This window comes from Pituophis catenifer, unplaced genomic scaffold (assembly GCF_029215685.1).
Source record: "Pituophis catenifer annectens isolate HBS135680 unplaced genomic scaffold, rPitCat1.0.hap2 SCAF_2, whole genome shotgun sequence".
Taxonomy (NCBI): Eukaryota; Metazoa; Chordata; class Lepidosauria; order Squamata; family Colubridae; genus Pituophis; species Pituophis catenifer.
Window position 1 is genome coordinate 287,607,442 of NW_027256882.1, and position 17,772 is coordinate 287,625,213.

Below are 17,772 nucleotides of genomic sequence, written 5' to 3' on the forward strand. Positions count from 1 at the left end.
ACATCTTCTGGAAGCAGGGATGCCTCAGGGCACAGAAGAGTTTTCATCCCTTAAATCAGGGGTGTCCAAACTTAGCAGCTTGTAGGCTTCAACTTCTAGAATTCCCCAGTCAGTCAGCCATGCTGGCTGGGGAATTCTGGGAGTTGAAGTCCACAAGTCTTAAAGCTGCCAAGTTTGGAGACCCCTGCCTTAAATGTATAGATAGAAGTGTCCCTCAAAATTTAGCCTAAGTGGGTTTTAAGAGTCCAAGTTTTTGCCATTATCTGAACCAACAAGGAACCCAATGCAGGTATCAGGAAAACAAGGGTGTCAATCATAAACCAGACAATAGAAGGAGGAGGAGAATATTTGTTAATGCTTGAATCTTTACAACTGTCATTTGGCATCAAGGTTAGAAAAGCAGGGAAAGAACTTATATGCAGCACAAGAGATGCTGACTAAAAGAAGAGCAATCAAAATGATCGTGCTATGAATTCTTTCATGAGTGCCTGATAGCATTTTATGGGCTGCAAATGACAACATCTTTCAATTTGTAATTTACAAATGGCCAAATTTCAAGACTTAATCCCACTATTATTTCACAATATAGTCCAGAATTGATAGCACAACATTACAATTTGATTGTATGAAACACACCCACACCGACAATTACTGTTTTGACAGGTGGTATAAATTCTTATGCATGCTTCTAAATGTTCACTTAATCTCGTTCAATGTTCCCAAATTAATTTAACCCTTGGAGAGATAGATCTATTATTTTTCTCTCTCAAATTCCTCTGGCCGTTAGGATTAGTACGTTTTTACAAAACGAAAGATTCCTCTAAATATAAATACTGTGAATGCAAAAACTTGCATGAAAGCGAATGAGAAGATGAATGGTTTATCGAAAACTTTCCAATTCACAAATCAGCCAATTTCTGCCCTAAGTGATGGAGGAAATAAACATGGCAAGCAGTATTAGAATTCTGTTTAAGATGCACAATATAGATGCTAGCATTTGTTTTAAGAAAATATTTACAGGACATACTGATTTGGCATGAGTCTTTCAATTTCAAATCTTTTTATATATATCTATATATCTATATACAAATAAACAATTCTGGCATGCAAAAGGAGCAGTTAAGGAATACATTGATTGGTCCTACAAGTAAGATCCACAAAATAAGCCTGCTAACTGGTAAGCTCTGTTGATGGAAAGCCAGGAAGAGCATCTCAATGGCAAAACCAAATGACATCTCTTTTCTCAAGAAGGTGACAAGAAAAACAAACGTTGTTTAAAAAGCCTAAAAGGAGGAACCAAAATGTGTTATTTGTTTTTACGACGGTCAGATTTTCCAGTCAAGATCTGGGTTAACCATAGCCGCTTGAGGATCTTGTTAAGTTTGTGATGGGTTCAAGCTGGATTCCATGATATTCCCGTTTTCAGGGAAGAGAGCTGGGAAATTGTTATTCAAAGTCTCTGGAACCTCTAAAGCCATATCGGTATTTTGACAGCCGGCGTAAGAGTTAAAGGGCTGCTGCTGCGGAAGGACTTGGCTATCCGGCGGCACCTGCATAAAAATCCCTGCCTGAGGAGTTGAGGAGATTCTTTGGCCATCTAAGGGGACTTTAGGTTCCCTGGACTCCAGTTGCTGCTTGCTTTCTTCATCGGTGTCCAGGCGAGTGAGTTTTTCTATCCACATGCGAAACTTCTCCTCTGTCTGCCTCTGCATCTCGGCAAAGCAGTTCATGGCCTCTTCTAGGACACTGCCTATGCAGTTCCTATCCCACACGGTGCCCCTGTCAAGCAATCCTGGAATTTCCCTGGTCGCTCCTCCAGATCCCCCAGCACGACTGAAGCCAGCTTGAAAGACATTGAGGCCATGGCATCAGATATCATTAAAGGAAGATAATCACATCCACACATTTAAGGCATGCGAGTATGGGACGAACGAGCTACACGCTTGCTCTAACTGACCGAGAGACACCGTCCCGGAGGAGCACCGTGTCTGCGTTCATAAACCACCCGCAAATTAAGGAGAACCTTTTTGACTTTTTGAAATTATTTTCAGAAAGTAAAATTAACACAATTCCCATATGCAGTTTAAGCCGTTGCAGAAAGCAAAAAAAAAAAATAAAATTAAAATTAAAAAACAACCTCAAATCTAGGCTGTACGCATGTTATTCTTAACATAAAGTAGCCCTCCCAAAGCAGATCAGAGCAGTTCAGCATTTCACTTCCATTAATCCATTGGTGAGTATCTTTGGGAGTTAGTAAGACTTGAAGGTGACAAGCCATTCCGGGTTGTACCTCAACGTATTACCCATAAACATGACAGTTCTGTTCGTCTTATGGTTACTGTCATTCTCTAGGCCTCTAACATTTAAAAGAGGCTTAGCTATCCATCGGGGGAAGCAGTACACAACTAATTATGTCAAACCAACTTTAATTACACTGCTTTAAAAAGAAAATAAGACAATCAGACCAAAAACCCATCCAGTCCTGCATTCTGTTCCCAACAATGCTCTCAGATATCCCTTCACAACTTATGATGAAGACATGAAATTATCCTTTCAATTATGTTTCCCAGCAAGTATGTCATCATGACTAGTAGCCTTTGATATCGTCTGTTAAATTGTTTAATTACCTTTTAAAAACTTCTAATTTGGTAGCCATCACCACTCTGCTGGGAAAACAAATTTAAATCCCAAACCTTGGAGACCTACTCTGTGGACTTTATTGCAAAAAAACCCCTGCTCCTATGGGCAGTTACTATTCTGTCACACAAATTAACAATTACGCAATTCTAGATATTCCCAAAGAAACACTTTGGAAAAGTCCAGACTTAAGGCACAATTAGAATATGCACACTGAAATCAAGATTTTAAATAAAACTAAGTCTGATGCAACTTTCTAATATCATACTCATAGAAATGTAAACAAATTTAATTTTCAATTTGTATTCTGGTAATATTTAGAGCATTGCCAAAATTTGTGGTATTTTGTCAGGGAATAAAATGACTAAGGACAGAGTAGATAAACATGGGTATAGAAAAAAATTAGGAGGAACACAGACAGTGAACAATGAAGAAAAAATGGAAATACACTAATTATTTCCAGTGATTATAAATTATTTTCCAGGATTCTTTTGGTGTGGGCTTCATATGCATACCATCTGCATATTTTATCTGAGATGGTAACAGCTAACATTTTTGTTTTAGAGACATTAAAAATCTAATCTTCCCTATTATAAAATAAAACCATGATAGTGAAGGCAGAGGAATGTGTTTTTCCACATAAATCTACAGTTGAGTTTGCTACAGCCTTCTGCAGATGTTAAAGCAAATATATAGTACACTGGTCTATTAAACTGATGCCTATGGGAATGTACCAGAAAATCACAGAGACTGAAGAATTGGATTCTTTAGATTAACTTTTTGGTGGTTTTTTTTTCTCCAAATAGCAATATATCATTTAATATAAAGGGAACTTTATCAAATAAATGGGCAAGATATAGGCATACAGATTTAGCATCCAGGTAATCAGCAAATAACTGTATTTGGCTGACTTGTCTGACTCAGAAGCTAAACAGGGCATAATCCGGACTTGGATGGAAGGCAACCTGAAAATATAGGGTAGTAGGCTAAAGTAGGAGTCAAAAAAGCATAATGGAAGGCAAGAATAAATTAATGCAGTGTACAGTTGTAAAGATATGCCTATGTAGGACTAAAGTCATACCAAATACAGCATCTAGTCAACTTTGGTCTTGTCAAACAAAAGCCAAAGACTTCACTAATAACAATGAAAAATTAATAATAGGAGACTACGGAGAAATCCCAGGATGTAGAATAGATTGGAAAATAAAAAATAACTTGGTAAAAGGCAATGACAAATCATTTTTCTACTGTTACCAATAAAAAATTTCATGAAAGCAGCTAGGAAATCAGACAAGAGTTGAGATGTTAAAGAAAATGTTATTTTTGCACAAATTCAGACTAATGTCCCTTAACCTAGATTGGAGAGAGCCAATCTAGAACTAAGGAGAAATTTCCTGACAGTTAGAACAATTAATCAGTGGAACAGCTTGCCTTCAGAAGTTGTGGGTGCTCCATCAGTGGAGTTTTTAATAAGTCATTGGACAACCATTTTTTGAAATGGAATGGGGTCCCCAACCCCTGGTCCGTGCATGCCAGAAACCGGGCCAGCCACGTAAAGTCCCATCTGCGGCATGCACACAGCACATGAAACCATGCCCCCTCCGATCCACGGAAAAACCTCTCTCCAGAGAACCAGTTCTTGATGCCCAAAAGACTGGGAGCCACTGGTATAGGCTTTCTTGCCTGAGCAGGGGGTTGGACCTGAAGACCTCCAAGGTTTTTTGTATTTTGTAATCTATAGCCCCCCACGGGTTTTTATATAACTCCCCAAAGACAAACTAGCAAACTATTATTTACCGTTAATGAAACTATAGTCCAACCATATCTGGAAAACTGATCATGAACCAGGATGCATGGGGAACTAAGAATAACCAGGAGCATCTGGTAAACTTTTCAGATGGCTCCTGAAACCATGATACATATTTCAGAGAAAATTATGAACAATCCAGATCATCCCCATCTGGATCAATCCCCATCTGGATGGGGAGGAACAGGCTCAAGCTCAACCTTTCCAAGACTGAGTGGCTGTGGTTCCCGGCATCCCGATATAGTCAGCTGACTCCATCGCTGACTATTGGGGACGAGTCTTTGGCCCCCTCGGAGAGGGCGCGCAATCTGGGAGTCCTCCTGGATACGCAGCTGTCCTTGGAGGAACATCTGACGGCTGTAGCCAGGGGGACCTTTTGTCAGGCTCGCCTGATTCGCCAGTTGCGACCCTTTCTTGATCAGGATTCCATGTGCACAGTCACTCATGCCTTCGTCACCTCTCGCCTGGACTACTGCAACGCTCTCTACATGGGGCTCCCCTTGAAGAGCACCTGGACGCTCCAACTGGTCCAGAATGAGGCCGCGCGGGTAATTACGGGAGCTGCATGGCGCTCCCACATAACACTGCTCCTACGCGAGCTGCACTGGCTCCCAGTGATCTTCCGGTTGCACTTCAAGGTGTTGGTTACCTCCTTTAAAGCACTCCATGGCATAGGACCTAGTTATCTTCAAGACCGCCTGCTGCTACTGACAACCTCCCATCGACCCGTGCGCTCCCACAGAGAGGGCCTCCTCAGGGTGCCATCAGCCAAACAATGTAGGCTGGTGACCCCCAGGGGGAGGGCCTTCTCTGTGGGGGCACCTACCCTATGGAACCAACTGCCCCCTGAAATAAGGAGAATCTAAGACCTCGGTGCCTTCCGCCGTGCCCTTAAAACTTTCTTTTTTCATCAAGCCGGGCTGGCTTAACATATTTTTAAATTTTTAAATTTTTAATTGGTTTGTCATTTTAAACTGGGGCCAAATTAATATATATTCTTTTAATTGTTCTTAATGTTTGTATTGTATGTTTTTATCTGGCTGTACACCGCCCTGAGTCCTTTGGGAGAAGGTGCGGTATATAAATTTGAAATAAAATAAAAATAAAATCATATTCTGTTCTGAATTCAAAAGCACAGCCTTACTGCTGTATTCAGGCAATAGAAACTACAAAAACATCAACACTGAATTTCTCTGCAAAGACACAGCTAAGGAAATTCTACATTTATCCCAACCGCAAAACTACAAGACTTCAGTCTACAAAAGGAACACTTCTTAAAAAGATAATGTAACACTTTTGTATGACTTAGGTCATCAAGAAAAAATTTGTAGAAAACAAAACAATCTCTTTGCCCCCACTGAAAAAGCAATGTTTTAGCACCTGCCTCCGACCTCCCTTTCCTGTTGAGAGCCATCAAAGGACAGCGAAGGCATGACTGATGTCCATCAGTCAGCAAGTTCTAACTACATCTCAGGTATAAGCCTCTACCTCCTCTCCTTTCTTCATTCAAGATAAAAGAAATATGCAGAATTTCCTTATTTCATTGTCTGCCACGGCGCTAATCCCTCAGTTCTGCTAGCATGTACAAAAAAAAAAAAAATGCTCCCTGCTTCCTCTTATCTTCTCATCTTAAAGTCGGAGACAGAAGCCTGAAGTCCATCTTCTGGTCAGCTTGCTATTACAGGTAGTCCTCAACTTACAACCACAATTAAGTCCAAAATTTCTATTGCTAAGCGAGACAGTTAAGTGAGTTTTGCCCCATCTTACAACCTTTTTGCCACGGTTAAGTGAATCACTGCAGTTATTAAGTTAATAACCTGGTTGTTAAGTGAATCTGGCTTCCCCATTGACTTCGCTTGTCAGAAGATCGCAAAAAGGGATCATATGACCCTGGGACACAATATGAGTCAGTTGCCAAGCTTCCGAATTTTGATTGCATGATCATGGGGATGCTACAACAGTCATAAGTGGGAAAAATGGTCATAAGTCCCCTTTTTCAGTGCTGTTGTAATTTCGAGCGGGTGCTACTGTAAATAAATGTTGTAAGTCAAGGACTACCTGTATTCCAATTGACAGCAAAGATGGTGGAAGGTTGCTCCCTGTCACTTGGACCTAGAAAGGTAAACATTATGCAACTTGTCAATACTGTTACCATCTTCCCTGCACTACAGATCAAGTCCAGGTCTATCAACCCTCCTGAGCTATGACACAAATTGAGATGATGCCAAAATGATTATGTGAGTGCAATGAAGTCATCACTCAAATGCCACAATCGGTACTGGCATCAGATGACAAACACTGTGGCATTTATACAACGGTAAAAGAAGCATATGTTGTCATTATGCACACACACCTAGCATCCTCTTGGCAGATGTCCATGTTTCTGAGCAAGGCTGTGGTACTTCCAAACGACAGCATTGAATTCTGGCCATTTCTGGTTGCTAAACGCTTCTATCATTTAAAATGTAATTTTATTTAAAACTGAATTGTTGTAGACTCATTTCTCTATTTGTACCAATGGCAGTATAAGCTATCAATCCTAATTCCTACCAACTGATAAACACTGCACAATGAAAGCAATTCATACTAATTCTTATTAACACTGTTGTGCATGTTTTAACTGTCAAAACTCAAACTTATTTATCCTTAAAAATATGTGTTATTATATATACATACCTCAACAGAAGATAAAATATTAGCATCATAAATGTTTTATATATTTTTTCAAATGTAGTCTAATCAGGATTACTTTAGGAGGGGATTTTTTTCCTATTTATAGGCAAAAATGTAAACGAATAGGTATAGATTATGTACTTTTGCACTTTATTTTTCCAATTTCATTTCCCTCACTGGCAGCAGCCTGCTCAATCAAGTGAAGTGAAATCTCTTCATATGCTAAAAATATAGTATGTAAAATATAGAATTAAGATGCAGCGACATGTTTCTTCCAATTGCCTGCTCACTAACATTTGTTTAGCTTTACAATCTCCTATTTTAACCTAACCCTATTTGTTGTATAGCAAAAAAATTCCCCATAATAGATTTACACTTCTAAGAACATCATAGCTACACCTGTAATTTTCATGCATAAGAATTTTTTTTTTAAATGCCAAGGGGACTATTTCTGGATCTGCCAATGAGGAAAATCTACACTAAGTAGGTTTGCTAAGGTTCAATCAACTAAGATAAATAGTACAGAATTATATGTAGTTTTATATATCAGAATATTACTCTGAAGAGGTTTGGATGTCTGGTTCATACACTTACTAAAAATGAACAAATGAATACAGATTTTGTCTTATAAACAGGTTCGAATAGAATCCCTTATTCAGTGGCAAAAAATTTATCTGTTCCTATTCATAATTTTCTGATGCACATAATTTATTTTCCCATAGCCAACATTTGCACATAGCCAAAAAGAAAATTAGCTAGCCTGACCTGCAATTTGAATGAAGGCTGCACTGAATTATGTTCAAACAAAATCAGTCCAGCAAAAGTCATATTGAATTTTATTTAGCTGGCTGTACACCGCCCTGAGTCCCTCGGGAGAAGGTGCGGTATATAAATTCGAAATAAAATAAAATAAAATAAATTTGTGATGGGGATGTAACATCTGAGACTGTACCCCACTGGTTGCATTACCAACAGTTTATGTGGAGAAGCACATAATTTACAATCTGAAATAGTAAAGCCCAGCAAGAGATACACTATGTGTAGCTTTTGCTAGTCTGATCTAATCAAGACAACAGTAAATACTTGTGTATAGCCTGTCATCAAATAAATAACCATTTCAAAAGAAACCTGCAGGATTAAGTATTGTTTTAAAATAAATGTGATGTCCAAAGCATCCACTTCACACAGCTGTGACAACTTTCATTAATTTCAAATGCTTTGGAGAGCCTTCATGAGATTCAAATTAAAATAAGAGATTGGAGGGCTACAGTGTCTGCAATACGCAACCTGAGCACAAATGCAAACCTCCATGTATTGTGCAAAGGCAGAATCCATCACACGTGCTAGAAAGAACCCTGAAGGGCCGTGTTCTGAGCTCAGCATTGTAGCCTTCCAAGCCATCCTGCACAGCATAGAAGCAGATTTACTTAGAACACCAACTGCAATTACAAAACTCACTTCCTTTTGTGTAAAAGAGATGTGTGTTCACCCATAAAAGATTAGCAAACCAAAGGATTTTTAAACAGTATTTTATTTTAAGGTTGCTATAAATGCAATTATGTTTGAATACCATATGCCGAGTAGTTTGATACATATATTCCTGATCATGCTATTTCAGCTAGAGGAATAATGTAGGCCTTAACAGTCTTTTTTTTAATTTTTTTTTTTAAATAACACACCTTCTGTTATTTTATGAGAGCAGCCAAAATATTTTTCTTCTCAATTTAGATGCAGCGGGGCGGTGGGGCTGGGGGAAATAGTATTGATAATTGTGCAATCCACACAGTGGAGCATGTTAGCTCTCTTCTGAAACTGTGGGATAGCATGGGGGAGACACCCATTTGCAACCTGTGTGCAGAGTGTTCCTTACAAGGGTTCTGAAATAACCGAGTTGCCTGTTATTGGAAAACTTTGCAGCAAAGCTGAACCAGCTTATCATGCATTGAAACGGAGCTAGAAAGTGCAACATTAACAAGGGAGGAGGGCTTGTCGTAGAAGCAGTAAGATGCCTCCTGAAATTTCAGATGCAGAGAGAGGAGCAGCTGCAGCACTTTAAAACAACAGCCCATTCAGAATGAAATAGCAGCAAAGTAGACTGTTTTTAAAGATTACAATCTAAGGTGCACTAATGCCAACTGGCAGGAGAAAGGGGGGAGGGGGGAATAATGGACAACTCAACAGTATCACGATTTGTCTGGATTATTATTATTTAAGGTGAACTATCGTGCAAATAAGAGCACTGAGAAACCCTCCTTACCCGCCTTGAAAACATGTCACGTTTTAAAATACATTGCAGCCCCTCGTATTTATACAGAGCTCTGGTTCTCCTAGCGAATTATTTACTTTTTTTTTTTTGCTCCTTCCTTTCTAAATTTAGCCCGACAGCTGAGAAACGATGGCAGGAGCTTTTTTTTTTTTTTTTTTTGCCAGTTCAGTTTAAAAAACATCCTCTACCTGGTATCTCCGCAGTGATTGTCTTGCTGCTCCCTGAAACTTCGTCGTCGTCGTCCGACGAGCTCGTGCTCGAGTCACAGGTTAGGTCACTATCGCTGGTACTGCTGTCCTGCAGCAGGTTATACTTCTTGCGGGCGGCGGCCTCCCGCTTCTGCCTCAGTAGCCGGATGCGCTCTTTGTGCTTTTGGCTCCGGTGACCTTTGACCTTAGCGACGCGGCCGTTCTGCTTGTCACTCGATTGCCGGTTTTTCTTTGCAGCCATTGTCGAGGTTTCGCTCTCCGATCTAGACCGCCTCGATTTCCTCCCCACGGTCGACACAGACACGGTGGAAGAGTCTCCCTCGACCGCCGTCTCAGGTTGGCCGGGAGCGTTCTCTTCTGCGGAGGAGAGCGTGTCGGAATCAGCCAAATGGCCGCTGGATGAAGGGGACAGCATGCAATGGTTGGAAGAGTCACTCTCATAAATGCGACCGGCCGTCGGCTTGTCGCTTTCCGTCGAGGCCAGCTGAGATTCGGAGGAGTCCCGTCTCAGTTCCATCAGCAAGCAGGGCATCGAGGCGAGGACTGCTGAATCCTCCCCCAGTGCTCGGTTCTCTTTCTGAGCAGGCATATCCAGTTCTATAGATCCCTCTTCACCCAGAACAGGCTCCTGTTTCTCTGACAGTTTGGGTGGGACTTCTGGGTCAATGAGTTCTTCTGTTCTGTCTGCTGCCTCCATCTTCATTTCAGAATTTTAAGTCTCTCCTGGTCTCAGAGGATGGACCCAGAGCTTTGTGGAAGTGCAAACTCACCTAGGGCTTCAGCAGGAAAGCAACCTAAGGGAAAAACATATAAAGCACATGAGTGAGCTGGTAATGGGGACATTTTTGGATAATATTTCATGAAGAGCTTTGTAAAGTTCAGAAGCAGCCTGCCTATTATGCCACAGAGCAGGGCAAATCTAGGAGGATGTACAGTGCATTTAGAAAGTATTCAGACCCCCTTCACTTTTGTCCATTTTGTTATGCTGCAGCCTGATTCTACAGCTGTTGAAATTCATCTTTTTTCCTCATTAATCTACACTCTGTGCCCCATAATGACAAGTGAAAACAGAATTTTCGAAATGTCTCTAAATTTATCAAAAAGAAAAAGAAAACCTCCCCATTCTCTTGATCATTGCTGACATGTTTCTACACTTTATAATTTGAATATTGACTCTCCCCACTTACCTCTATTTTTACAATGGGGTGGAGTGGTGCTTAAAAGTCAAGAAATACATTGTTTTTGTAATTTCATCAGATGAATCTATTCCATATTCATGTGTAACCATTAAAAAGTTCTACAGTACTATCACCTATTCCATTCAGTTTCCTTGGGAGCTAACCGCATGAGGACTGGAAACCTACAACCAGAAGAAAAAGTCCCTCCCTCCTGGACCCATGAGTTTGTCAGATATTCATTTGAAGAAATACTAATTTATTCATTTCCCTATTTTCATAGCTTCTCGTTTTGGCAATTTGTAAGCAGAAATTAATTGTAGCCTAGATTCTCTTGCCAGGAGCATTGGGGAAGCAGAATAGGGGAAAAAATAGGAGAAAACCTTGGTCTTTTAGAAGAAAGAGAAGTGAACAATGGAAGCTACAACCACCCATTAAATAATTTGGATTGATACACAACTCTCATCTGATATAAAAACTGGAAATTGATCCAAGTATTTTTATTTATTTTTTATTACATTTTTAAACCACCTATCTGTTTCACAGAAAGGGACTCTTCTTTCCAGATCATGGGATAACAAATCAATAAATGCCTCATCCAACCCCACCCCATCATCAATCTGTCGGTAACAAAGTTATTCCGTATACCTGTTGAAAACACAGCAACAGAATGGTTCAAAACCACACAGAGGCCTCAAAATCTTAAAACTGAGCATACGGTCTTTTCAAAGTGTGACAATCAATGCAATAAAATTCACACGTCTGTCTAAAATAATGATGTAGACAGTGCATGAGAATTATGAATGCCACCAGGGTTAAAGTGGATATAAGATAGCATGTTTTTATAACGTGCTTGTCTGCCATATAGGTAAGCTTGCTGCTTTTAAAAAAGTTTGCTAGCATTTTAGTATTTTTAAAATATTAAAATTTTAAAATATTCTTAATTTACTTTCTTACATTCTATATTTTGTAAGCTGTTTTGATTGGTCCCCAAAGCAGAATTGTATGGTGTACAAGGTAATGCTAGACAACACAGGTTGCGCTGTTTTCAACATAGTACTTTCAACACAATATTTTCTCCTATCGACTGGTAGCTATAGGTCAGGGGTGTCAAACTCAAGGCCCGGGGGCCGGATCCTGCCTGCGGAGTGCTTCTATCTGGTCCGCGGGGCCACCCTGGAAATAGTGAAGAACTGGCCCGTGGTGCCTGCAGCCCTCTGAAGCTCCGTTTTTGCTGGTAGAGGATTGCAGGAAGCAATTGCAGCTGAAAATGGAGCTCAGGAGACCGTTTTCTCTGGTGCCCCATGACACAAGTGATGTTGAACTGGCCACGTCCACTCCGGCCCCTCGACGTCAAACACAGCCCTGATACGCCCCTCAATGAAATCTAGTTTGACACTTGTGCTATAGATTGTATGCAAAGATATGTATCGGGGGGGGGGAGGGTTGTGAGAAAATGAACTATATGAATTACATAAATATTACTAACGTTATTAAGGTTTTTAGATTTCTTTTTATTTTAACTATTCACAGGTTGTTAATTACTAGTGTAAAAATTATTGGTTATTTAACTTCATTCTGTAGTTGATGTTAAGCTATCACAGTACATCCTAAAAATGTAAAGACAATCTTGTTTTGTTGTGTGGAAAAAGGCGTGACATTCTGTTTATTGCTAGCAATGCCAGCATGTTGTATTGAGAAGAAAATCTTCATTTACATAGACAAGAGCATAGACATTTGGGTTTTTGGGGTTTTTTTGGGTTTTTTTTTGTTTTTTGTTTGTCTTCAGTGCAACATGTTCCTGTCTAAGCTATTCCTGGATTATATTGTCAAACTAACCACAACAAACTTTATTAAGGAACTTTATTGTCACTGGCAAAAAGATTCCAAACTTCAGGCAGAGTTGTTTTTTTATCTTTGCTTTAAAATGCCATGATTTCAATCTGGGAATATTTGCATACCATTTTGCCCAACATAAAAAAAGGACATAAAAATATAAAGTGGATGTAGTTGCTCTATATTCAGTCAAGTCTTCTGAAGCACCTTCAAAAGAAAAAAGAGCTGTAAAAGTCTCAACTCAGTTGTATAAAGCAAGTGGAATGGAAGAATTAAAGCCAATAATAAAGCTACAACTGCAACTTGAATTGAGTTAGTAAATAGTCCCAAAATCTAACTTCAGGTATCTGGTCACAGTGGTAATGTAGTTAAAATGGAGCTACAGACAAACAACAGAGAGGTATTTTTAAGCTGAGAGAACCCAAGATTTGTAAAAACAGAAGAATCTTATGATGATATCATGAAAAAGGAGTCCAATGTAATTACTCTGTGGGTGCAGAAAATCATGGGTTGGGAGAACAAAAAAGCCAGAGATAAATTGGAATATTTTGATTTCTCAGTAGCTTTTGATACTATTGACCATGGTACCTTGGTGCACCAGCTCCAGGAACTGGAAGTGGGGGGCACTGTTTTACAGTGGTTCTCCTTTCTCCGTGGCCATTATCAGTCAGTGCTGAAGGGGAAGGCAAGGTCAAGACCCCAAGACCAGGGTGCCTTAGGGCTTGGTTATTTCTCCTCTATTTAACATCTACAAGAAGCTGTTGGGAGAGGTTATTTGATGGCATGGGGTTTGGTGTCATCCATATGCTGATGATACCCAATTACACATCTCTACCCCATGTTAAGCCAATTTATGCCATTTGGGTGCTGGCTCAGTGCTAAACCAGCTGCAACTCAACCCTAGCAAGATGGAGTGGTTCTAGTTTTGGGGCCCTTGAGGTCAGGAGAATTAACATACTCAGACTCTGGGCTAGATAACACACCACCATACAGGTCTGGTGCACAGTTCAGGATTCCTCTTAGACTCACAGCTCCTGCTACAAGAGCAAGTGGCCAGGGGAGCCTTTGTCTTCTCTGCCAATTGCAACCATTCCTTGTTCATCAGTTACAATTATTTTCAAGCAACATATCCAGAAACAATTGTTATAATATCACATGCAGAAAAAGTTTAAGAAATGTGTAGACGTGAGACAACCAAATAAAAATAATTACGTAAGTAGGCTTTTCCTCTACTTGCCAAAAAAATCTAAAACATTGTTCTTCCAATTAACTACCCACTCATCAAAAGTATTAAATTAATAATAATTTCTACACTTGTTTTGACCAATATTGCTAATCAGGATTCCTTGGTAACATTTAGAGAGGCTCAACCTGTAGTATTCTCTGAATGCCAAAAGCAGGTTTAAGTTTAATTTCAAAGTTCCTCTGCAACAAATTAGATTTCTGGTAAGGAATAATATCTCTCTTCACTGTTTGGCAGAAAGAAGGAAAATAATATGCTGAATGGATACAGGTAGTCCTTGACCTATAACCATCCATTTAGTGACTAAAGTTATAATGGCACTGGAAAAAGTGACCTATCATCATTTTTCATGCTTGCAACTGCTGCAGCATCCCCAAGGTTACATGATCCAAATCTGGACACATGGCAACTGGCATGTATTTGTGACTGTCTCGTGGTCATGTGATCCCCTTTTGCGACCTTCTGACAAGCAAAGTCAATGGGGAAGCTAGATTCACTTAACATCTGTGTTACTAACTTAACAACTGCAATGATTCACTTAACAACTTTGGCAAGAGAAGTCATCAAAAGGGGCAAAACTCACTTAACAACTGTGTCACTTAGCAATGGAAATTTTGGGCTCAATTGTAGTCATAAATCAAGGACTACCTTGTTCTCATTCACTAGTCTATCTTCACTTTTGCCTCTCAACCTCATTAACCATGTGGCCTCCCTTAGATTAACAAATGTTTCACTTAGCAACATAAATTTTTGGTTCAATTGTGGTCATAAGTTGAGGACTACCTGTATGTATGTATATATGTTCTTCGTTCTCTGTGAGAGAGAATGGCTGGCACATGTAGGTGAGGAACAACTGGTTAACTGAATCATTTGCTCTGCCAACTCATGTGGGGCTCACAGAGTGGCATGTAACACTTGGGGTTGTGGTAAGTACCTTGAAGGTGCCCCCACCCCCATCCCCCCGTCTTTTTAAACTTTTAACTTATTCAATTTTTTTTTTTTTACCCAGCTCCCATTTGAGTGACGTATTTTATTTTATCTGAGTTTTATGCTTTTAGCTATGAACTGGCCAGAGTAACTCTGAGAGTGAGATGGGCAGTACCTAAATTTGATAAGTAATTACTTAATTAGTGACTCCTGGCAAATGCATGTACATATGCATTGCCTTAAATTAACTGTAAACCAATAAAAACTTTTGCAAGTAAAATTTTGCATGTCTTTAAATAAGAATATATTGTTGAATTAATTCCTTACCTTTCAGCCTCTGCTGTCACTGCTCTGCAGACAGAAGACCTGAGAATCCAAAGTTGTCATTCTGGCTGTTTCCCACCAAATTCTCTAAACAAACAAACACACACATAAATTAACTTAGAAAAATGCTTTAAAAAGAAATACACATGGAAGATTTAGCTAATGCTTATGAGTGTAGTTCACGTTTTTCCTATTTTATATAGAGAAAATAAAATTTGCGAAGAAAAAAAAAAGATATAGGTAGTTCTAAATGTTCTGTCCTTTGTATTGCTTGTATGCAGAACGCAGCACAAATTAATTTCTCTTCCTAGTAAGTCAACTCTGTACTGTACAATGTCTTGTTCAAAGTTACAATAAATTCAATTTAAATAATGCTATTGTAAGGTAAGAATAAACAGTGTTGCAACCTACAAAAGATTTCATGCATTTCAATCCCAATACCGTTACATTAAGCAGACATGCACATTACTTCTTTTCAGTAATGAAAGCAAAAACAAAAACCTCCCCAACAGTAAATGCTGTGTTTCACAAACAAAAAAGAGCTGTACATAATGCTTATCTATATTTTTTAAAATTACAATAAAAACTAGTACACAAAAAAGAACCAAAAATAAAAGGTACAGAGAAGAAGAAAAAAAGAATAAGAATATAGTAAAGAAAATGTATAAGGAAGTGATGTGCACACATGCGCCCACACACACAGAGGGATGGCAACATGAAAAGAATCATATTATGGTACCAGTAGACAGCACAATACACAGGGTAAAGATTTATATAATGTGAAAAAAAAGCAGAGTATAGGGGTAAAGAAGATCTGAACTGGGGAGAAGAAAAGTAAATTCATGCTTGCTCATTCATCCATTCATTCATTCATAAAATTTATTGGCCGCTCCTCTTGCCTCAGGGTAACTCTGGGTGGCTTACAGCCATAAACATGTACCGCATTTATACAGTACATTAAAACATAAATTAAAACTAAACATTAAAATCTAATGACATGTGGGGTGGGCAGGGATGGGGTGCAGTGGAGGTGGGATCTGTTATTACTAGATCATGTTACTATTCTAGTTAATGGACTGAAAATATTTTTTTGAAATTTAAAAATGTATATACCCCGTTTCTCCAAAAATAAGACATCCCCTGATAATAAGCCCAATCGGGCTTTTGAGCGCATGTGCTAAAATACTCCCCCCCCCCGGAAAATAAGCCCTCCCCAAAAATATTTAAATGCAGAGCTGGAAATCAGGTAAGATGGCAAGAGGAGACCCATCTTGCTCCATGCGCCCCAAAATAATAAGACCTCCCTGAAAATAAGGCCAAGCGCTTATTTTGGGATTCAAAAAAATATAAGACAGGGTCTTATTTTCGGGGAAACACGGTACTACAGTCAAAATCTGTTTTTAAAACCTATATCCTTTTCAGGGTGCTTTATAAAACTGAAGTACATATAATGGTGTATAGAATAATAGTGATCTTCGGAAACAGCTTTGCTGTTTTTGATGTTCAAGTCCTTCTGTAGCTTCCAATTCTTGGTTATCCAAAGGAAAACATTTTTGGTCAATAACTGCTTCTTTGAATTCTATCAGTTCACATTTATGCCATCCATGATTGTATCTAACTATTTTGTCTTTTGCTTGCCTCTTTTCTAATTGCTTTTGATTATTTCCAATTATTAGGGTCTTTTCCTATGATTTTTGCCTTCACATTAGGCATCCAAGTTATTTCAGCTTCAGTTTCATTTTAGTTTAGTTCTTCCAGTGAATACTTGAGTTAATACTCAAGTTTACTTCATCTTATATTGAATTATTTGTTCTTCACAGTATTCTCAACTATTTCCTCCAGCATCTCAAATTGAAAGGAATCAATTTTTTTTTGTTTGGGCTTTCTGATGCTCCAGCTTTGACAACCACATGGTAAAGTGGGAAAACATTATTATTGAAAATGTGTAATTTTTGTTGCAATTGTGATGTCTTTTGACTTCAATATTTCATTCAGCTTCATCATAGCACTTCTCTTAAGTAATGGATTTCTCTTTATTTTATTGCCACAGTCACCATCCATGTGAATTTTGTAATTCAGGAAGGCTAGATTTATTCAGTTTCCTTTCTGTCTTCCGTATTTTCACTGGGCTAGCTTTGCCTGTTTACGTAATCTGAGGGTTTAAAAAAAAAAAAACTCTGAGCAACAGATTGGTTTTCATAATCTCTTTCAACTTTAACAAAGGATTTTTTTGGTCTTCTTTGATTCCAATCATCCAATAGTATCACTCTGTATCATAACTGAGGTTACCCCATCACTCAAAGTTCTGGTTATCCCATCCCAAAAATGACAGCATGGAATTAGAAAATATGAAATGAGGATTTTGATACTTCTTAGGAAGAAGCATCAAAATATTCAGGTCTTTTTATTATTTCCAATCCAATAGATTATTGGAAAAAATTAAATAGAGGTGATTAGGTTTGTCTCTGTCTCTCTCTCGCCACCTCATGCTTCCCAGTGAAATATCTATTAAATTAGATATAGCAGCATTGGGGACCACGATGGCTCAGCAGTTAAAGATGCTGAGTTTGTCAACTGGAAAACTGACAGCCCAGGGTTCGAGACCCCATGTGCCATGCAACGGGTTAGCTCCCATTACTTGTCCCAGTTCCTGCCAACCTAGCAGTTTGAAAGCA

General features: G+C 39.0%; 1 protein-coding gene across 5 annotated transcripts in view; it reads right to left on the bottom strand.

Annotated features, from left to right (window-relative positions):
* ARK2N (arkadia (RNF111) N-terminal like PKA signaling regulator 2N) overlaps positions 1 to 17,772 on the bottom strand; it is a 66,348-nt gene that overhangs the window by 29,938 nt on the left and 18,638 nt on the right. For 2 of the 5 annotated variants that reach the window (XM_070938961.1, XM_070938963.1), the window contains exons 2-4: positions 15,101 to 15,184; positions 9,572 to 10,386; positions 6,503 to 6,556 (exon numbers count right to left, since the gene is read on the bottom strand). In XM_070938961.1, the coding sequence (XP_070795062.1) occupies positions 6,503 to 6,556; positions 9,572 to 10,295 (778 nt within the window). In that variant the 5' untranslated portion in view covers positions 10,296 to 10,386; positions 15,101 to 15,184. Of the gene's footprint in view, positions 1 to 1,287; positions 1,844 to 6,502; positions 6,557 to 9,571; positions 10,387 to 15,100; positions 15,185 to 17,772 lie in introns of those variants that run through there. The other 3 variants (XM_070938962.1, XM_070938964.1, XM_070938965.1) reach the window with 2 other exon arrangements.